The sequence below is a fragment of the Meles meles genome, chromosome 2, assembly GCF_922984935.1.
Source record: "Meles meles chromosome 2, mMelMel3.1 paternal haplotype, whole genome shotgun sequence".
NCBI classification, from domain to species: Eukaryota; Metazoa; Chordata; class Mammalia; order Carnivora; family Mustelidae; genus Meles; species Meles meles.
Genome location: NC_060067.1, coordinates 121,490,467 through 121,512,798, shown reverse-complemented (window position 1 = coordinate 121,512,798; position 22,332 = coordinate 121,490,467). Strand labels below are relative to the sequence as shown.

General features: G+C 39.6%; 1 protein-coding gene across 1 annotated transcript in view; it reads right to left on the bottom strand.

Moving 5' to 3' along the window:
* Positions 1-460: 460 nt before the first annotated feature.
* Positions 461-22,332, bottom strand: part of SPARCL1 (SPARC like 1) — a 48,527-nt gene continuing 26,655 nt past the window's right edge. The window contains exons 2-11 of the mRNA XM_045997148.1: positions 20,407-20,471; positions 16,721-16,894; positions 15,334-16,332; positions 13,744-13,816; positions 12,870-12,988; positions 12,212-12,332; positions 10,153-10,289; positions 8,145-8,293; positions 7,405-7,553; positions 461-909 (exon numbers count right to left, since the gene is read on the bottom strand). Of these exons, the coding sequence (XP_045853104.1) occupies positions 881-909; positions 7,405-7,553; positions 8,145-8,293; positions 10,153-10,289; positions 12,212-12,332; positions 12,870-12,988; positions 13,744-13,816; positions 15,334-16,332; positions 16,721-16,894; positions 20,407-20,460 (2,004 nt within the window). The 5' untranslated portion in view covers positions 20,461-20,471 and the 3' untranslated portion in view covers positions 461-880. The remainder of the gene's footprint in view (positions 910-7,404; positions 7,554-8,144; positions 8,294-10,152; positions 10,290-12,211; positions 12,333-12,869; positions 12,989-13,743; positions 13,817-15,333; positions 16,333-16,720; positions 16,895-20,406; positions 20,472-22,332) is intronic.

Genomic DNA, 22,332 nt, shown 5'->3' with positions numbered 1-22,332 from the left:
TCCATATTTTAAACTGAACTTAGTAGAAAGCACTTGAATTTATTTCTTTTCTGTTTAAATTTACAGTACGACAAAGGACATTAATAAACATCTACCATTTAGCAATTGAGTATTTGTTTCCCATAGGAAACATCTCCCCCAACCACACTCACTTCTTTAAAGTAGTAGGATCTGGGGCACCTGGGTGGCTCAGTGGTTAAGCCGCTGCCTTCGGCTCAGGTCATGATCTCGGGGTCCTGGGATCGAGTCCCGCATCGGGCTCTCTGCTCAGCAGGGGGCCTGCTTCCCTCTCTCTCTGCCTGCCTCTCTATCTACTTGTGATCTCTCTCTGTCAAATAAATAAAAATTAAAAAAAAAATAAAGTAGTAGGATCTAGGAAGCACAATTATAATTTGGTTTGAAGTGTGAGTTGAGTTGGTCTTTCACATATGGTTGTTTAAATAAATGACTGGAAATAAACTTGAGTAAGCATTTAGATTTTTATTAGGACATTAAGATGCTGAAAATAATACACATTAACAACAAAAGAACATTATACTATTTTCTTGAAGTATACATGATATTATGAACAAAATGAATGTAGTATTTTCTTCAAGTTTTATAAGTAGTAAGTATCTCAAGTGGATGCAGAGAGTGATGACTTAAACTCCTGTTCACAAACAGTACACAGTATTTTGCATACGTTGACTTTATTTAAAGTTTTATTTCCAAAGCTAATGTTAAATGCTTGGTGCATACACTGTTAGCAAGCAGTTACTCTCATTGTCTTCTCATATATTTTGCTAAATATAAATCTACAAGTATTCGGCTGCATATATTTTCAGGAGTGGTCAGGAACATGGGAGGATGCTGGAAAGTTTGAATTCTCTCAAATCTTTATTCAAAATAGGAGGTTTTCATCTATGTCTTCTGTAAAAAACAAAAACAAAACAAAACACACTTTCAGAAAATAGCCAGAGTAGTAATATAAACAAATAATGTCAGAGCTAGGGGATTAGAAACCATCTAATAAGACTGTAGGATGGTTCTCGACCCTGGTAGGGCATCAGCATCACCTGTGAAGCTTTTAAAAAAATACCATATGCTTTCAGTTCTATGCGGAATCTAAAAAACAAAACAAGTGAGCAAACAAAAGGCAGAAATAGAGAACAAACTGAGGCTGCCAGAGGGGAGGGGTGGGGAGATGGCAAAATGGGTGAAGGGGAGTGGGAGGTACAGGCCTCCAGTTACGGAAATCACAGGGATAAAATAAAATAAGCCACAGGGATTAAAGGTACAGTGTAAGGAATACAGTTAATGGTACTGTGATAGCTTTGTATGGGGACAGGGGTAGCTACACTTGCAGTAAGCATAATGGTAACATATAGACTTGTTGAATCCCTATACTGCACACCTGAAACTAATGTAACATGATGTGTCAACTGTACCTCAATTTAAAAAAAAAAAAAAAAAAGATACACCCTCAAGCCTTATCCCTGGCCTCCTGAATCAGAACTTCCAGGGATGGGCCAATGGCATGTATACATTTAAAAAGCTCCATTGGTAGTTCTAATGTAGGGTTGAGAAGCACTGATAGAGGCCCAGCCAAGAAAGTGCTGAGTATACTAACCTCTAAGGATTGTTAAAATATAATAGAAATAAGTAGAAGTATAGTGCCAATTAAATGCAAATTCCAACCAAGTAATAATTACTTTTTGTGCATGCACAAGAGAGAGTTACAGAGAGAGAATGCACGCACCAGAGTTGGGTAGGGGGCGGGGGCAGAGGGAGAGGGAGAGAGAATCTTGACCACCTTCATGGCCAGTGTAGAGCCTAATGCAGGGCTCGATCTCACAACCCTGAGGTCATGAACTGAGTTGAAATTGAGAGTCAAATGCTTAATGGACTGAGCCACCCAGGTGCCCCTCCAACCAGATAATTATAAAAGAACTTGTTGCCATACCTATGGAAGAAGACAGCATCCCTTAGGGGTGATGAGATGACTCCTACCTATGTGGCCCACCCTCACTCAATAATTGTTGAACAAATACTTAAGCAGATGAACTTGGAGTATATTAAACTAATACCCTGTCTGGAACACCAGGTAACTTTCCTGCCCAATACAAGTCTGTGCCTAAGAATAGGAAAGATTACAAACTTTGGCATATTTCTTTTGAAAAATGGCTTCATTTGTAAAATGGACATTTTAGGCTCATTACTTGTAAATTTACTTACTGTTGTGCTCATATTTTTCATCTTCTTTCCATTGTTTGGATGAGAGTTGTCCCTCCTGCTGACTTTAGGCTAATTCTCTGCCTGCACCCAGGATCTCTTCTGACCTCCGAAATTCTCCCCTAATTTTCCTCTTTTGCTTCTTTTTCCTCTACCTTTCCTTCCTCCCTGGGCCCTTCCTATTAGCATTTAAATATGCTGCATATCCAGCCTTGAGAACAGCACCTGGCTCTATGTGGACCATCCGTAAACATCTGTTAAATGAATGAATGGGTCAGTCAGTGCTCAAGCTTATTTTATTCCCAGAAGTGCTTCCCTCAACCTTATATTGCTCTTTTCCTGCCTTCGAACAGCCACTCTTTACCATTTCTCATCTATTCTTTCTTAGCCTATAGAACCTGGCTTCCATCTCTACCATTCCTCCAAAATCGCTCTTACTAGGGCCACCCAGGATATCCTTAGGTCTGTGTAAAAGGAATATTCTTCTTAGCCTTTCATCTTGACATCTCAGCAGCATCTGGCACGGTGATCTCTTCCTCCTCTTCAAAAACCTCCTTTGACAAGGTGCTATCCTGTCTTCTTCCTTCCTTTTAGGAGACTTTTCATTTTCTTTCGTGAGCTCCTTCTTCCTCTTCTATCTATCATCCAGATGTTGTTGTTTCTTGGCGTTCAACCCTAGAGCCTTCTCCTTGTAACTCAACACATTTTACTTGGGAAAGCAGTTCTCTTCTATGGTGCTAATTACTTTCTGTATGCTCATAATCCTCAAATACGTACTTAAGTTCCAAAATCCCATCTTGAAAAGCTGACCCATGTATTTATCTATCAACTGCACATTGTCTCCCACGGGCTTAAAAGTTCAACATGTCATAAATGGAAGTTATCATCTTCCCCAAATCTGCTTCTGTTCTTGTGTTTTCTATCCCCGCATCTCTGTTTACCTGCCTGGCCTGAGCAGGGAACCTGAGTGTCATACTTTTCTTTCCCTCAATCTCTCTACTGTCTGCTCCCTGCCCCCACATATTTCCTAGCAAACATTGTCTTAGATATAGATATAGATATAAAAATATCTATAGATATAGATACAGAAATATCTATACACCTTGAATATGTTTATATTCTTGAATATACCTGGAATATGTTTATATTTTTAAGTACATCTTAAATAGGTTTCCTTCTTTTCCCCCCACTATAATTGCCCTAGTTCAAGTTCTCATCAACTATGCCGAAACTTACCACAAGCCCTCTCTTCTCGGGCTTCTCCACAATGTAACCCAAAGAATCTTTCTTAAATACAGATCTAGTGAAATCACTCCCTTGTTTAAAACACCTTCATGATCCTCCAGTACTCTTAGGATAATGTCTTAACTGCTTTAGTTGGACCTGCATGATCTGACTCGTTTGCTCTGCTGGTCTCACTTGGAAGGTTCTTCTGAAGATTAAAGTGGTTACACGGTATGTCATGGGCACTAAATAAGTAAGACTCTTTCACCTTTTAATTAAACCTCATTTTTACACATAAGGAAAATGAGACTTGCTGAGGTTAAGTGGTATGCCTTAATTCACATAGCTAGTGAATGACAGAGCTGAAATATTTGAGCACATCTAGCTCAGATAAAAGTCAGTTAAAATTCAGGAAAACACTGGCTAAAATTTATCTCATCCTTCTGTGGATTTCTCAGCCATGAGGGAAGGAAGGACGTGCTTAGAAATATTTTGTTTTGTTTTCCCTAGCTACTTCCCAAAGCAGTAACTCGTTTACTTGTTCTGACTGGATATTAAATATCTGCTTTATTGGTTGACTATGTGATAATTCTTTCCCTTCTTCAAAATAATGTAATCATGGCCAAACCACAGTGAACAAACAAGATCATTAGGAGCTTTTCGAGTCACTGAACTCTAAGCCCTTCCGGCTTCTCCCAGACAACCACCCTGTACAGAGCCTGAGTGAGACTACATGAGGAGGAGCCGCCAGAAGTTTCAGAACAGTGAAGTACAACTGGTTTCCTTAAATAAATGGCCTCTGTTCCAGTTCGATCACTCTGTTAAAATCAAGTGCAATATAAAGGGCATACAGAAATATGTCCTGTCCTAGCTAAGTTTTCCCCCTCTTGATAATGGTGGAGTAGAGGGAGTGGGGGGGGGGGCTCTACTTGGGTATATTTTGCCCTTTTCTAAAAACTTAAACTAAATTAGCCAACATATAGTACCTCATTAGTTTCACATGTAGTGTTCAATAATTCATCAGTTGCGTATAACACCCAGTGTTCATCACTTCATGTGCCCTCCTTAATGCCCATCACCCAGTTACCCCATCCCCCACCTACCTCTCCTCCAGCAACCCTCAGTTTGTTTCCTAGAATTAAGAGTCTCTCATGGTTCCTCTCCCTCTGATTTCTTCCCATTCAGTTTTCCCTCCCTTCTCCTATGATCCTCTGCACTATTTCTTATATTCCACATATGAGTGAAACCATATGATAATTGCCTTTCTCTGATTGACATATTCCGCTCAGCATCATATCCTCCAGTTCTATCCACGTTGATGTAAATGGTAAGATTTCATCCTTCCGGACGGTGAGTAATATTCTATTGTATATATATACCGCATCTTCTTCTTCTTTTTTTTTTTTAATATTTTATTTATTTGACAGAGAGAAATCACAACTAGGCAGAGAGGCAGGCTGAGAGAGAGGAGGAAGCAGGCTCCCTGCAGAGCCCGATGCGGGGCTCGATCCTAAGACCCTGGGATCATGACCTGAGCCGAAGGCAGAGGCTTTAACCCACTGAGCCACCCAGGCGCCCTATACCGCATCTTCTTTATCCATCCGTTTGTCAGTGGACATATGGGTTCTTTCCACAGTTTGGCTATTGTGGACATTGCTGCTATAAACATTCAGGTGCAGGTGTCCCTTTGGATCACTACATTTGTGTCTTTGGGGTAAATACCCAGTAGTGCAAATGTTGGGTCATAGGGTACCTCGATTTTTAACTTCTTGAGGAACTACCATACTGTTTTCCAGAGTGGCTGTATGAAAAGCCCACAATGAATACCATTCTCACTGGGAAAAAATTGAGAGATTTTTCCCTAAGGTTAGGAACACACCAGGGATGCCCACTCTCACTAGCCGTTCAACAGAGTACTAGAATTCCTAGCCTCAGCAATCAGATAACAAAAAGAAATGAAAGTGCTTGGGATGTCACACCCATATTGGCGAAGTAGAAGTCAAACTCTCGCTCTTTGCAGAAGACATGATACTTTATGTGGAAAACCCAAAGATTCCACCCCAAAACTGCTAGATTTCAAATTCTGTCCTTTTTAACATAGCAATTAGAAAAGGCAGTTTTAGCCATTTTTAGGAATATATTTGAATTTATAAGTACTGTGCTTATAGAATAGATGTTAGAAAGGAAATCGGTATTATTTATGCAGGTCTCAGTCTTACTAGCTTGTTAATTTCCTATCAGTGTTAACAGGATATATAAGCAGTATGTCATGGCCCACCTTCAAGAGCTCCTCCCATATTATAGCAGGGTTGTCTGTCTGACCAACAGAATATAGAAGGAGTAATGTATGTTACTCATGCAATTAGGTTATAAAAGACATTATAGCTTCAGTCTTGGATTCTCTCACTCTCTGTTTTCGCTCTGATCACCCACTCCGGAGGAAACCAGATGTGATACTGTTAGCAATCCCATGGAGAAGACCATGTGGTGAGGAAATGAAGCCTCCCAACATAGTGGCCATGTGGGTGAGCTTAGAGCAGATCCCAAGCCAGAACCATCCAGGTAAACTAATCTTAGCTTCCCGATCTTGGAAACTGTGAGATTTTAAGCTTCTAAGCTTTAGAGTAATTGGTTTTGCAGCAATAGGCAACCAATACACAACAGTTGGTGCTCACAGAAATACACATTCTTTGCTCATTACAACTGTATTTATTTCACAGAACAAAATTGCAGAGGAAAAGAGCTAAGCTTTTCTGCTTACCTATTTATCAATAAGTAAATTCTCCTCCTCTCAGCTCTTTTCTTTAATATCAAGGCATTCTACATACCATGAAGAATATTTTTAAAGTGAAGGTCACACAATTACCTCTTTTTGGAAATTCTGACCTTTGATGAACTTACTTTTCTTTTCTTTTTTTTTTTTTTTTTAAAGATTTTATTTATTTATTTGACAGAGAGATCACAAGTAGGCAGAGAGGCAGGCAGAGAGAGAGGAGAATGCAGGCTCCCCGCTATGCAGGGAGCCCGATGCGGGGCTCGATCCCAGGACCCTGAGATCATGACCTGAGCCAAAGGCAGGGGCTCAACCCACTGAGCCACCCAGGCACCCCTGAACTTACTTTTCTTTATTGATTGGCTGGACATTCATCCTCCTTGTATGTTGTGAACATATGTACAAAACCCTTGCTTTAGAGATTTGATGTTTACTGTTGATTTACATTGTGCAAGCGGTTCTGATTTTTCATTTTTTGAACATCTTTCAAATCTTGGTCATTAAAAACATGCTTGCTCATAAAAATCAGCTTTAACTTAGGAAAATAAAAGGAAATACATTAAGACATAACCTAGCAAAACAAATGTCTAAAATAAGTTCCTCCATCACAGGAGTAAAGAAAGAACCCTCTGATTATTATTATTATCATCATTTATATTATTATTATTACAACTACTATTATTTTTGTCATTGAAGATGCAGTCATGGATTAAAGGCATAATATCTGGGCACATCCTATTGTGACAGGAGGCCCAGTCTTTAGTGTAGCCATAATGAATTCTAAGATTTTTCTGACATCTCCCACTGGCAGAATCAGACTTGTTCTTTTACTCTTTACCTATGATTTTTAGAAGTTTGGACCAATACTCTGGCTAAGAAAGGATATAAAATCCCTCCTTTCTCAGATGGGTAGCCTTCTGATATTTGGCACGGCTCTCTGGATTGATGTCATTTTTTTTGGTTTAGCCAACTGCTAAGACCTGGATGTATCCTAGAAAGAGTATTGTAACGGAAGTAGGCAAGAACCTTGCCATGACAGTGTGTGCACCGAAGGAGTCCTACCTGTGCTGCTGCCACCTTCCTGTCTGGAGGTTTCCGTCTGAGGATGCAGCAGGACCTCTCTAGGAGGGCTGCAGGGCTTAGGGCTCTGCTGGAGAAAAGGACACCCCCTTTCCCCGGGCTGATGATGAATTTACCTTCTTTAATTCCAAAGCAGTGGCCCCACTCCCTCAGGGTGATGTGCTTATCCTTGTTGGGGTCACACTCCTCAAAGAAGCGAGTGATGCAGTGTTCCATGGGCACCAGAGATGCTCGCAAAGGAGCAAGCTCAGAATGAGTCAAGACTCTGCAATAAAGTGAATGACACTATGTTAAAGGGTAGCTTATATATTAAAGTTAATTTTTAGGATAACCAAGGCGTTTTTCTTCCACAAGGTTGATAAGTATGCCAAATAAATAGTACACCCATGAAGAACTGCAAATGAAATAAACTATTTAGGGGTAAGATAGACAGTGCTTGGAATGTCACAAGGTTTCCTTTCTCACTGGAAAGTATCCTCCCACCATCTTAAATTTATAGGGATGCCCCCACCAGCCATCATGTTTGTACAACTGATTGTTCTAGGTGTAGGCATTTGACCCAAGTTGGGCCAATCAGACTATCTTGGGAATTTAGGATCAAGAATGAGAAAGAATTGAAGGAGTCTCTGTTGCAGGCTAGGTCTTAACACCTAAACTTGGGAACCGTGGTGTGGCCCTATTCTGTTCTTTTCAAATCAGTTTTGTGTTAAGACACCTAACCACATATTTTTGGGATTGCAGTGTTCTAAATCAGAGCTGGGAAACTTCTAAATTTGTTTAGAATTATCTTTGTACAGATAACTAAGACATTATGTCAGGGCGATGACCTAGTAATGGAAAGGCAAAGAGTGTTTACCTGTCCATAGGATGTTTGTCGAGTTCACCAAACTGCCAGTGCACAGGATATACATACATGTGGTAGTTTTTCTTAAAGTCCCTTAAGAGAAGGTCAATGGAATGGTCCCCAGCCAAGAGCCTCTTTTCATCCAGGTAAATTTTCTTGACCTGGGATTAGGAAGGGAGAAAATCATCAGGGAATCAGACAAGTGTAATGGAATTATCATTTGCTAAACTTTACTTAAAGAGCAATAGTGACATGACAGAGGAAAATAAGCCCAGACCATCATATGACCAAATAAAATACTTTCTAATCAACACTATCGATTTTCTTAGTTCTGCAAAGAATAACAGCTAACATTAAAAAAACAAAACAAAACAAAAACACAACCTGTGGTTTTCAGAAGAGATTTAAGTATTTTTTGATTTTTCTTTTAACCAGGTACTATTCACCACAGTAGGAAAAGATTTTAATGAAAGGGGCTGAACTGACTCAAGCAAAATTATCGGTCAGTAAAAAGTCTTGTTTTTCCCCTGGCGGCATACTTCACTCTTAGTTCTCTGTGTACTTTTGTCCAGTGTGTGCTTACAGTCAGTCTAGCTGTTGTGTGACACCACTTGGCCATTCTCGTTAGAATCTCTCTGTTTTGTATCTAATGCTGTCAAGGTTTTCGTGATGGTGTATTAAAGAGAGAGGACAGACGTTATTTCCAGGCAATTCATGTAAAACTCTCAACTTGTGATGTTACTCATGAACTAACTGGAAGCAATTCGAACAGAACTTCTACTTATTCCCATGGCCTTCTCCACCAACCTCCCTCCTTGTTGTCATGGATGAACTTCCTGAGCACAGGTGCTCCGGAGCCTGCCTACCCCTTTTCACCTTCAAGAACACTCAGTGGCACTGGGCACCTTTTCTACCCCTCATTAGTTTTCCTTCTTTAGTGGATTACTAGAGAGGCATAAAAACGTCCTCTACCATCTCCCACTGGTAGATGGGACTCATATTCCCTTCCATCTGCCTGCCATTTCACTTTTCACCTTTATAGCAAATGCTGTGAAAATATTGTCTGTATTTGCTGCTTCCACATCTTTTCTCCTATTCTCTTTTGAACCCTGCCCACTCAGGCTTTTCTACTCTCCATTCTGCAAAAACAGCTTCTGTCAAGGTCAACTCCGGGACCACCACATGTCAAATCAGTGGCCCACTCAGTCCTCATCTTAGAGCCTGTAGACAGCATTTGACACAGTTAATTCACAGCTTCCTTTTTGCTTATTTTTTTCTTCAGAGCATGTTTTATCCCATCTGACTTTTCTTACACATATGTTTGCATATTTATTTACATGTTTATATACGTGCATGTGTGTTCATATTTGCAATGTGTATACACATACATACATCTACACACACACACTTATTTGTTCAGTCTCTTTGTCCAGAACGTAACGTCACGAAGGCAGAGATTTTGTTTGTCTTATTGCTGTATCTCCAGTACATAAATCAATTCCAGATACCTAAGATGCATTCAAAAGCTATTTGGTGAAAGAATTTTCTCTGAGAACTTCTGGAATAAATATTCTAAACTTTAAAACCTTGATATATTACTGACTTTGGAAGTAAGGAATTTCTCTTATACCATAAATCTGTTTGGCCTAGGAAGGCAGAAAATATGTTTAAATTTAAATACTATGCCTGGCCCTGAACATAGAAATGCTGAATTGAGGTTTACTTTGCTCAACCGGGGCTTGCTCTGGGAGTGAGTTAAAGAGTCCTTGCTCAGGCCACCGCCCTTTGAGTAGGAATGGGGTGGTTTGGCCATGTCTCAAGCCTTGTGGCATGAATGGTGACCCCTACTATTCTGTTAGTACATATGAACTTACCAGGTGCGGGGGGAGGCAAAGTGGGCTCTTGTTGATATGCAGAGGGAGGTAGGTCCCTCTTCCCCCCCATCCATACATCTTTTTTCCTCAGGCCCTATAGGTAGACACTTAGGGATCTGACCCCTGGATGACTTTGGATAACTTACTTTATTTCTCTGCTTCTCATTTAGATACCCAGCATGTTCAGGGTTTGCCTCATAGAGTTGCATGAGGATATTCTTGAGCCAGTCTCTCATCCTTAGGGGAAACTGAGTCACTTCAAAGTCTGTGCAAATAGGAATGGCTGTTCCAAGAGGAAAGAAAAGGGATTTTTAAAAAAAGATTATTTATTTATTTGACAGAGAGAGAGACAGCAAGAGAGGGAACACAAGTAGGGGGAGTCAGAGAGGGAGAAGCAGGTTTCCCGCCAAGGAGGGAGCCCGATGCGGGGCTCGATCCCAGGACCCTGGGACCATGATCTGAGCCGAAGGCAGATGTTTAACGACTGAGCCACCCAGGTGCCCCAAGAAAAGAGATTTTAACCTTTAGGTCCTACTTTTATGTTAAGGCAAGTCGTCACAACAGGAAGCCTAACAACATCCGGCGGTCGAGTGCTCCCTCACTATCTTACCAGCACAACAGTGTCCTTAACCATGGCGGCCCAGCAGGACTGCCTAGCTTGCTTTATAAACACCCCAGACACGGCTTCCATTCAAGGAAATGCTGATGTGATTGCTTCGGAGTGGAGCTTGGGCATCAGGATGTTTTAAAAGAGCCAAAGAAAATTTTAATACACAGGCAAGGCTGAGAACCACTGTTCTAGAATCAGAAAGTGGGCATGTAGAGGTAGAGGACACAAGAACTCTTCATTAGGAGAAAAAAGACAAAAGTGGAAGTTAGATTATGTTGTGGTAACAAATAATGTTCAATCTCAGTGGCTTAAAAGAACAAAGGATTTGGTTCTTTTTCTTAGTTTTATTGAGATGTAAGTGAGGAAGTTCAAGCTTACTGTGTAAGTTCAAGGGGCACAGCCTAATGTCTGACATCCATATTTTGTGCTAGGGCTACTACAATAAGTTTAGGTAACTGTTATCATCTCATCCAGTCACAAAAATTTTTACTTTTCCCTGCATGAGAACTTTCAGGATCTACTCTCCGAGCAACTTTGAGATGTAGCAGTGTTAACTACCATCCCTGTTTTGGACGTTTGAGTCCAATACGAGTTGGCAAGAAGGCTCTGCTCATGGCAGTCTCTCTGGGGCTTAGGATCACGAGGACACCACCATCGCCAGACACGGTTGGGGGAACGTAGACAACCACACACTAGCTCTTAAATACATCTGCCCAGAACTCACATGGAGACTTTTGACTGAAATTTCATCGAGCAGCTCATATGGCCACATTTAACATCCAGAGGGCTGAGAAGTTTAATACTCTTGTGCGTCAGGAAGGAGAAGAGAACTGGAAATATTAGTGAGCATGGTTAATGTGGAGAATTACTTAGTGATAAGGACATCCAAACACACTTGAGAGTATCCTGGGGGAAGGAAGACAATTAAGAAAACTTCTGGAAGGATATATTGTTATAAAACTTCTTGGCGGAGACTTAACATACATTGGAAAAAGGACAAGTAATTTAGCAAAATTCCAAGGATTTGTCTCAGTTATTAAGTGGTAAGATTATCATAGTGGTTCTGAACCCTGGCTGCACGTTCGAATTGTCTAGGTTACTTTAAAAACAAATGAAAAAACAATGCCAAAGCTCCAACCCCGTCCAACTCTATTAGTTTCTTATAATTAAAGCCTGAGCATTTTTCTTCTTCTTTTTCTTTTTTAGATTTTTTTTTTTTTATTATTTATTTGACAGACAGAGATCACAAGTAGGCAGAGAGGCAGGCAGAGAGAGAGAGAGAGGAGGAGGAAGCAGGCTCCCTGTGAGCAGAGAACCCGATGTGGGGCTCGATCCCAGGATTCTGGGATCATGACCCGAGCTGAAGGCAGAGGCTTTAACCCACTGAGCCACCCAGGCGCCCCTGGGCATTTTTCTTTTTCTTTTTCTCTTTAAAAGTCTCTCTAGTAGATTTTAGTGAGCATCCTAGGTTCAGAACTACATTAGCCTTTTTCCATTTGCATGTATGAGTATGTATATATATTATTCAGATATGCAGAGATTCACCCCAATCCTCTCAAGCAATGGTGGTTGGCAGAATAGTGATGGAATCTTACATTTGCAGGCTCCAAAATAATCCAGCTGTAGTTGGTGCCCTTTTTTGGTCCCTTCCAGTTTACATTTAGTAGCAAACAGATGACAGGAGCTAGCATAGGTCTGGTTGTCAGTGCCACAAACCTAGGACAGACAAGCGTGAGAAAAAGCTCATGTTTCTGAATGTACACTGGGGAAAGACCCTGCTCCTTAAAGCTTATACACTGACTGATCAACTGTGCCAACAATGTGGTCAGGTAAGTGAAGTTATTAAAATGATAACTGTACCATTTGGTAAAAAAAAAAAAAAAAAAAGAAGAAGAAAGAAAGAAAAAGAAAGAAAGAAAGAAAAATCAAGTAAATTATACCAGTGGCAAAGAATTAAGCTTTAGATAAGCTCACTAGAATGCAAACTGCAGATGTTCCGAGGATATAGTGAATTTTAAAATGAGTTCTAAAGATCAATGCCATTATTACCTTTTTAGGGCACTGTAGAAACTCCTCGTTTTTGCTGGTATTTGTTCCTGTTCAACATTATTTCAAGTATTAGATGATAACCAGGACATCTGCCTTTTTTTTTTTTTTTTTTTTTTTTTTTTTTTGCCACTATTTCAGTTGCAAACCACTTTCATTCAAATCTCTATTTGGGACCCTTTAGAGACCCTTTTGTAGAATACTTACCTGGTCAAGGAGTTTTGTAGGAGGACAAGTCACTGAATCTTGGCAAACACAGTGGGGTTTTCCCTGTTGGTCAGCCTTACAGATGTGTCCTCTTTTACACTGGAAGTTCATGCAAGAATCTAACAGAAAATTTTGGACAAGAAGCATGAGCAAAGCTGAACTGAGTATGTAATCTCAAATTCATCCAGATGATTAGCTCTGTTTGCATTAAGGAGAAAAAATTTGGAAAAATATTAGAAACCATTTTAATGGACATGTTAATGTCAAGATAGGGCCCTCTGGCATTAGACTGTTTCACACAATAGTTAAGATTTTCTGTGCAGTTTGAATTGGGAATTTAAAAAGAACAACAACAACAACAAAACCAACCAAACAAAAATTAAAAAGAATAAACAGCTCTTCTTGGCCATAATCTGGAGTCTATAATTCAAGGCTATCCAAGTTGGTCAGAAGTTAAGTAAGTCACGAAATTTTTATCATGTTGAAATTAAAAATGGCTGTGATTGGGGTATGCAATTGGGAATCAGGTCTGAATTAAATAAGGTGTCTAAATTCACTAATGAGTTATGGATTTGAGATTAAATAAGGTAGAATTAATTCTTCTCAGAAGCAAAAGTATTTTGGAAGAAAGAAGAATCTAGCTTTCATACTAGTATTACAATAAGATTTCCAGTTTGTGAACACATTTGCCCATAGTTGTATATCAGATGTGTGCAAGCGAATGTCAACAACTTATGAGAACATTTCCTTGGGGAGGATTTGGGAGGGGAAATTTCTGTGAAGCAGTGACAAATGATGGAATGGGGACAGCCTAAGTAACCATTCCATTTCTTCCTTGAAACTGTCACAAGCCACCTGCTTAGCCTGTACTCACCGATACCATGCACCATTCTGTTGTCTTCATATGAATTTTCATCTTCTTCCAGTGAGCTCTCTGCTTTCTTGGCCTTTATAATAAGAAGAGCAGAAGCTGAAGTCTATTTAGAGGAAAGCCATTTTAATTTGTATTCCCTCTGCATACCTTCACAAAGCTTTTCATACCCAAATCATTTCAGATCTCAAAAAGGTACCAGCTGTAATTGTGAAATTAGCAACACTTTGAGAACAGGAGCCATTTGTGTCTTCAACTGGATTCAGTGCTATATCTCTGGGGATTACTCAATCAAAGCTGGAACTAACATCTGGAGCAAAGTTGGAACCTTCCCTTTGGATTTTGGAAAACAGTAGAAATGTAGTATTATCATGTGATTCCACAGTGAAGACACATTTACATCAGTAATCCCTATGAAGCTGTTGATAAAGTTTTCTTATCAGATTTCCTTTTTTTATTTTCTTAAGATTTACCTTTTTATTTTAAAGAGGGAGAGAGCAAGTGTGGGGAGGAGGAGCAGAGGGAGAGGGAGAGAGAAACTCAAGCATGTTCCATGCTAAGCGTGGAGCCCTACATGGGGCTCAATCTCACGATCTTGAGATCAGGACCTGAATTGAAACCAAGAGTCAGATGTTTAACCAATGGAGCCACCCAGGGGCCCCAGGTTTCTGAAGAGTAATAAAACTCTTACCATAAAATGGCAGCAGAGGTCTCAGAAAGCAAGGTTACTGTTGACTTTGGTCACCAAAAGCTATGTCAAGTCCTACTGGGTGGCTGTTAGGGTTTTGCATGAAAGCTCCGAATGATTAAAACCCAACAACAATATGCTTCTCCCCGACTCCCACTCTGCTGCGGTTTCCTGATGATCATTTTGGTGTTTGGTGTGTGTTTACTTAATAAAGTTATAGCTGAAGTCTTTATTCTTAATCCTTATGGTTAAATCAACAGACATTCCTGGATCTCTTACTATGTTAGAGGCATTTTGCTAGACATTGGTGATTCAACTTGAATATTACATTGCATCTACTCTCAAGACATTGGAGCAATAGTTGTCAGTGTCTCCCAACCCTCAGATCTGTCATAGTTTATCATTCTAGTTTACTCCAGCCACTTTCAATTGCCTGTATCTGCTCCTCTGTGCCCAAAATATCATGGCAATCTATCTGGCCTGCTCAAAGGAGAGACAAAAGGTGCTGGGGAATTAATACCTCTCCTAGCAATTCTTAGTGTATAAAGCCCTAGTTCCCTCACTCTCCAGATGGGGTAATTCAGAGGAATGTGCTTTACATGGCTTTAATTATGTACCTTTGATTAGCTTCTTTCCTTCCCTGTATCATGTTCCACTCCTCTTTGTTCCCTGAACTTGTCAAACTGTACTAAAATCCAGGATCTGCTTCTAGGGGAACCCAAACTAAACCGGCACTTTCTACCTAGTGATGGAGACACAGAGGGAAATAAATAATTTTGATATATTTTCATAACGTCCTGATAGAGATAGGCATAGGAGACTGTGAGAGCACAGAGAAAGGTCATGGCTATGTCTTGATAAAGCTAACTGCTCTATGGGAAAAGCATTATTGTAAAGAGTCTCACCTCTTGGTGTTCCCCAGGCTCAATGGCATCTACATTCCCATTCTCATGTGCTCTCTCTCTTTCTTTTTCTTCTTCATATTTGAGGTTATAGGCAATGGACTGAGATCTTTCAGCCTCTACGAAGGTCTCACTTGGGATGAATTCATAGTCCTCACTTGCATCGTGTCTGGGGTCATCATCACCATCAGCATTAGCTCCGTGATTTCTGGGCATGATGTTACCAGCTTCAGTAGGCTCCACGGGCAGAGCTTCAGAAACAGACTTCTTATCTATCTCCTCATGGTTGCTAATAACATCAGGTTTTTCTTTTGGGCTCTGCCATTCAGCATCTTGATTGTGCTTGTTAATTTTTGATGCAGTTTCATCTTCCATTTCTGCATTGGAACTATCCTCTTCTTGTTCTTGGTTACCCTGATCAAATTCATCTTTCTGCATCTTGCTTACTTGAGTTGGCTGACTGGACTCTTCCAAAACATCATCAGATTGGGTACTGTCTTCTTCCTCCTTGCTGTTAGAATGCTCCCTGGGAAGTTCTCTCTCCCTTTCTTGGTTATCGTTGTGGGTACCAACTTCTCCTGGTTCTTCTTCCCCTTCCTCTTCTCCATTGGGAATATTTGGATCCTGCTCTTGGTTTCCTTGATCACTTACATCTTGGCTATCTTTGTTGCTCCTATTCAGCTGAGGATGTAAATCATTTATTGGTAGTTCCTGTTCTTTTTCTGTTTTTGTGATGCTTTCTTGTTGGTTAGGATCTACAGTGGAACTAATATTAGGAGCAAGGGAATCAATGCTCTCTGGGACTTTTTTCTTTTGAGGCTCACCCACATCTTCTTGTAGGTTCAATGTACCTTCAGAAGGTATATACTCCAAATTCTCACTTAAGTCACTTTCACTTTCCTCTTCTTCCTGTAATCTGAGCTCTGGGCTGTAACTCTCGTCCTGATCTGCAGACTGGTCATGGTTTTCCTCCTTTGACTTTAGTACTGAAGATTTTTCAGCCTTAAAAGAAAAGAAGTTTACTCTTGAAACAAATGATAATGGAATATCTATATTTTATTTATAATTCATAAGCCAACACTTAATAATATTACTCTTTATCATCACATAATATCAAGTAAACTCATATATGATGTTCTCCACATTCTATAGCTAAAAGTTTAACCTGAATTCAAATTTTGTGAAATGACATGATTATATAGCACCTTGGCCGAAGGTGTAGCACTCATTCTCACAGTTCTTCCGGTGACTGGAGACAGTTGATGTGATCACTGTCTTTTAACAATTAAACTGAGATGAGTGAGAATGAGGTAATATCCTTGACTACGCTTTGAAATCGAGATCTTTGGAAAATTTAAAAATTGTAATAGTGTAACCATGTTACTTTTACCTTATGGTTTGGATGATCTACAGACATTGCAATTTCCTTTTCATTTTCTGCATCTTCAACCCTTAAGAGGGGGATTGCAGTGTTGTTAGGTGTTACTGGTATTTCAGCCTGTTGGATGGAACTCAAGGAATCAGCAGTTGGTTTGGAATGATCAGACAGGAACCTTGCATTTGTCTGAAAAAAATTAGAAATTAGCTCATGTTATTCATGTCTAGATGTTAACATTTAAAATTTCCAGTTACTCTTTTATTATCATCATTATTAGTAGCAATATGCTTCATACATAATATCACTTAAAAGATACTCTCGGGGCGCCTGGGTGGCTCAGTTGTTACGCATCTGCCTTCGGCTCAGGTCATGATCCCAGGGTCCTGGGAGAGAGCCCTGTATCGGCTCTCTGCTCAGCGGGGAGCCTGCTTCCTCCTTTCTCTCTCTGCCTGCCTCTCTGCCTACTTGTGATCTCTCTCTATCAAATAAATAAAAAAGGGGCGCCTGGGTGGCTCAGTGGGTTAAAGCCTCTGCCTTTGGCTCAGGTCATGATCCCAGGGTTCTGGGATCGAGCCCAGCATCGGGCTCTCTGCTCTGTGGACAGCCTGCTTCCTCCTCTCTCTCTCTGCCTGCCTCTCTGCCTACTTGTGATCTCTGTCTGTCAAATAAATAAATAAAATCTTAAAAAAAAAAACCAAATAAATAAAAAAATCTTTAAAAAAAGATACTCTCTAGAATTTTTAAGAATATAAACAAATGTCCATATTATAATGTTAACTGAAAACAGAATCACAAACATATTTAAGAAAATGTTATATATGCAGAGACTAGGTGAAAATGGAGCAAAAATTATTTCAATAATAGTCATCTTTGAGTTTTGGAAGTATTTTCTGTGCTTTTCAAACTTTTAAAAAATATAATATTCATACTTTGTAATTTTGAGAACTGTTGTTTAGCAGAAAGTTCAAGTGAAATTAAATTAACCAAAGGATATAACACGACATTTCCTTAAGTTAACTTTTAAGTAACTGCTGCTAATTAGCAGAAAAGATATAAACTTTTTATTCAATGTTTATTTTCTTAACACTATCAGCCTTATATCCAACAAGAAATCTTACAATAAAAAAATAATTTAATGTGGAACTAATTCAAAAGTTGTGTGAAACAGTACACTTCATTCTAGTCAAGAAGAAGAGCTATAGAGTATTATTTCAGCTAGAGGGATGGCTCTATTTCTAGCAAGAATAAAGGCATAGATGAAGAGCGGGCAGTGATACAATGGAGAAGTTTAACAATGGACCTAGAAGAGATCTCCCTTCAAGTTTTGACTCTGTTATTAAGAATCTCTCACTTGACAAACTGTAAATCCCTACCCTGTCATTTATCAAGGTGAGATAAGCAGAAATATCAAGATAAGTTTATACATATATAAAAGTCTGGAAATTGTAAAAAACTACCCAAGTGAAAAAATGACTGCTGTTAGCAGCGGTATGATACAGTGGTAACACTGTGAACTGTCTGACACTGTAAGCAGGCATTCACCACAAATCTTTTTGGAGAGATACTATGGATGCTCAGAGGTCAGGCAGATCTAGGTGTAAGTACAGAACTCAGATTCTATTTGCACTGATTTGTCTTTATGATTACATTCTGTTGTACCGATTATATAAGGAAAGACATGGCATACAAGATTCATTTTAGATGCTGTTTGCTTTCTTGCTTCTTATCACCTTCTCAACTAAAAGGAGTAATGATATTTGAAAAAATTTCCAAAGAAGCCATTAAAAAGAGAGAAAGGAGAAAGAATGGTGGCCAGTCTGGCAGATTGCCAGCAGGGACATCATGGAAGACAATGGGAGAAGGAGATTTTAGCTTAACAGTGGGGAACGGCGCCACCTCTCTGCACCCTTCTTCCTCTGCTCTGCCTCCCTAAGCTGGAAGAAATGCACCAAAAGCGTGGCAGCTTTTCTTCTTTCAGAAATTTTCTGAAATCAAGTTCTATTTTATTATTATTCCCACAGCTATAACAACATAACATCTGGAAATGTGTGGAATCTCCTAACCACACAGAATCCACTTACTTCTGTAGAATTCAGGCAGGTGAGGAAAATGATACAAGATTCTCATACAAACCCTATGAGAAGATATTTAGCTTTTTAGCATCTGACTGGATCTGCACAAGGAACTGGCCTAAAGAAAAAACATCTAAAATGTGTCTACATGTAGATGTGTTATTCAAACATTTGGTTGCAAGACACTTTTGATGTCTGTTTACTTAGTGGCAACAGCTGCAAGGGCAAAACACATTTTTAGGAGAAAACAATGGGTCTGTGGAAGCTTCTTTCTGTGCTGAACATAATTTATCCCCCTTTTGTAATTTCAGAGGACAATGTATAATTTCAGCTGGAGTAGCTCCAGTTACTTAAGCATAAGCCCTAGCAGTGTTGTCATACACTCTGTCTTCTAAGAACTGCCTGGTCTGGGGGCGCCTGGGTGGCTCAGTGGGTTAAGCTGCTGCCTTCGGCTCAGGTCATGATCTCAGGGTCCTGGGATCGAGTCCCGCATCGGGCTCTCTGCTCAGCGGCGAGCCTGCTTCCCTCTCTCTCTCTCTGCCTGCCTCTCTGTCTGCTTGTGATCTCTCTCTGTCAAGTAAATAAATAAAATCTTAAAAAAAATAAATAAAAAATTAAAAAAAAAAAAAAAAAAAAGAACTGCCTGGTCTGGGCGGCTTGACATTTGTCTTTGCTGACACATCTGTCAACCGAATGTTAGACACCAGCTATCCAAAAACCAAGGACAGAAGCCTAGACAGAGTAGAGAATGAGGAAGAGAAGGGATGAGAGAAATTACTTTGTTTCTTTAGAGGAGACTGATTCCTCCATTTGGTGAAAAAGAAAAAATGGCACAAATCCTTTGGTTTGATTATAGATTAAATGGATCATTTGGAAGACACCTAAATGATCATCCAAGCCATCGTTCTGCTAACAACAGCAACAACAAAAACTTTCAGGTAATTTTAAGGGGGCTGACATGGTCTCAAATGATTCTGATTTGTGTGTAGACAGTTTATTGCTGTGTGAATGGTGGGGCCAGTGTATCGGGCCAGTGTATCTGATCATGAAGAAAAAAAAAATGTTCTAGTTCTATTTTCAACAACCTCCACACCACCCCCACCTCCAACGATGAGTTAGCCAATTTATGATTACGATTCCATTTCCTGCCCCTAACCCATTGGTTCCTGTTTTATTACAGACTCAGAATTGATCAGCCAACATATAGTTGAACTCGAAGAAAATGCTGCTGAAGGGTACGGGTATGCACTCCCAAGACTTCTCATACTAATTTCTTGGGCTTCTCATGCTAAATGATGAATTTTCATAGGACAATTTATTTCTTCCGTTCTCTTTGGCATTTATGCCCTGGCATATCCCCTTTCTAAAAACTGATAGTTGACGTTTTCAGCTTTTGATTTATTCTGTCTTGTGGAATCTGGTAGTTCTGAAAGAAGTATTCTTTTAGAAAGTATTTTATTTCAGTTTTTCTAGTTTTTTCTTTCCTGCTTGGGAAAAAAATAACATTAAAACTAAAAACAGAATTTCAAACCACTATATGCACACATTTTTTTTTTTAAATGGAGGATGTCTAAATTAAGTGTCAGGAAGGAGAGATGTAACAACAGAAAAAAAAAGGATATTTACCGGGATTGCAGCTGCAGTTCCCAAAATGTATAGGAAAAAAAGCGCAGTCTTCATGTTTTCTAGGCCTGTGAACCAAGAAGATAATTAGCAGTGGTGGGTAAAATTTCCTTGTGAAAGATTAAAAGATAATCTCAGCAAATATTGAGCTTGATATTGATCCTTACATTTAAAGGTGATTATTGTCTTTGTGTACACTAACATATCTGGAAAAATGGATTAACGAGTTTTTACCCAATTGTGTCTCTGTGAGAATGACTCCTTGATTTTCCGGCCCAGCTGTGTTTGGCAGAACTTACCTCTCTTTATGCTTGTGTTTCCTGGAATAGAGGCGCTATGCAGATTTGGGTCTTAAGATTCGTGAGTGTTCACAGTGAAGATAAAAGTGACAAAGTGCAATAGTATAGTATGTCAAGTTGGGATAAAACAACCCGCCTCTTCGGTGGTGAAGAAACACATACATTCAATGCAGAGTTTTAGGAATGAGACATTGTGCTGCCTAAAGCAGTCATCAGTGTTCATCTAATTTAGAGGTCTCACACTGGCAGTCTGTGTGGGTGGTGGGGGCCTGCAGATGGGTTTGGTTTGGTAGGCACTGCGTATTTTAAAACAGCATTTTAAAGTCCAAAGGTTTCATGTAAAAACCCAGATCTGAACAACAACAAAAAACAAAACAAAAACTCCACCCTCCCCCATCCCCCCCCCCCCGCAACCCCCCCAGATCTGCAGTTTCTTCTGAACTATTGGGCCTCTTAGCAACCACTGGTCTTCCTGGCAACAGCCAGCTGGATCTGAGCAGAGGCTCTCCTCCAAAAGAAGAGCTGGCATTTGCCCCTGGTCTGTTTCAGTTCTGTTACTTGCTTTGAATTTGAGTTTGGTTTGTTCTAACTGAACTTTTTCAGTTGAGAGATGAGGCAAGAGAAGCTCAAAGAGGCTAAGTAAATTGGCCTCCTGGGGAATTCTCTTAAAAGGAGTGGGTGATGTACATTTCCCTGTGGAGTATTTCTAAACCTGGCAATCCAACTCCATCTGGGATTAGGAACAGAGTTTCTAGTCTTTAAAAGATATTCTCTGGGTCTCCTAGAAATAGTAGGTGACTCTTTTAAATTATTTTTGCAATCTTTTATACATAAATGTATCCATAGAGCTTTAAATAATATTTTGAGGTTTATAAAGAATGTAAACAGTTTCTTCTGCTAGTTACCTCAGTATTTCAAAACAGATGCGTAAATAGACATTTAAAATAAATACATATTTAAAAAACATATTAATGTTTAAAATTATTCTATTGATTTAATACTATAATAGCTATCGCTTAACACACATACCATATGCATGCACACACACGCACATACTCTTCTTCCCCATTTCTCTTCCTAAACTAATGACATCACAATTCTTACTTAAATCACTATATAACATTTATGAAAAATGTGTATATTCCTCATGGCTGAGCCAAGTAGTAATTTCCTGTGTTGAACCATACTTACATTTATTTCTTGAACAATATTTTGTTTTGTCTGGCCCTAGAAATTGCTTCCTTTTTTTTTTTTTTTGAGATTTTATTTATTAATTTGACAGAGAGAGATCACAAGTAGGCAGAGAGGCAGGCAGAGTGAGAGGGAGAAGCAGGCTCCCGGCAGAGCGGAGAGCCTGATACAGGGACCCCGAGATCAAGATCTGAGCCGAAGGCAGACTCTTAATCCAATGAGCCACCCAGGTGCCCTGAAATTGTCTCTTCTTTTAATATACTTTTCCATGTATACTTATTCTTCCCCAATTTTCCAACAACATTTAAAAACTCTTTTTAATATGGTAACAATGACAACACTAGAACAACAACAACAAACCCCTAAGAGAATCCCCAAGGCTTAATTTCCCCTTGGAGATGTGTATCCCAGGTGTTGGTTGTCTTGCTCCACATGACTG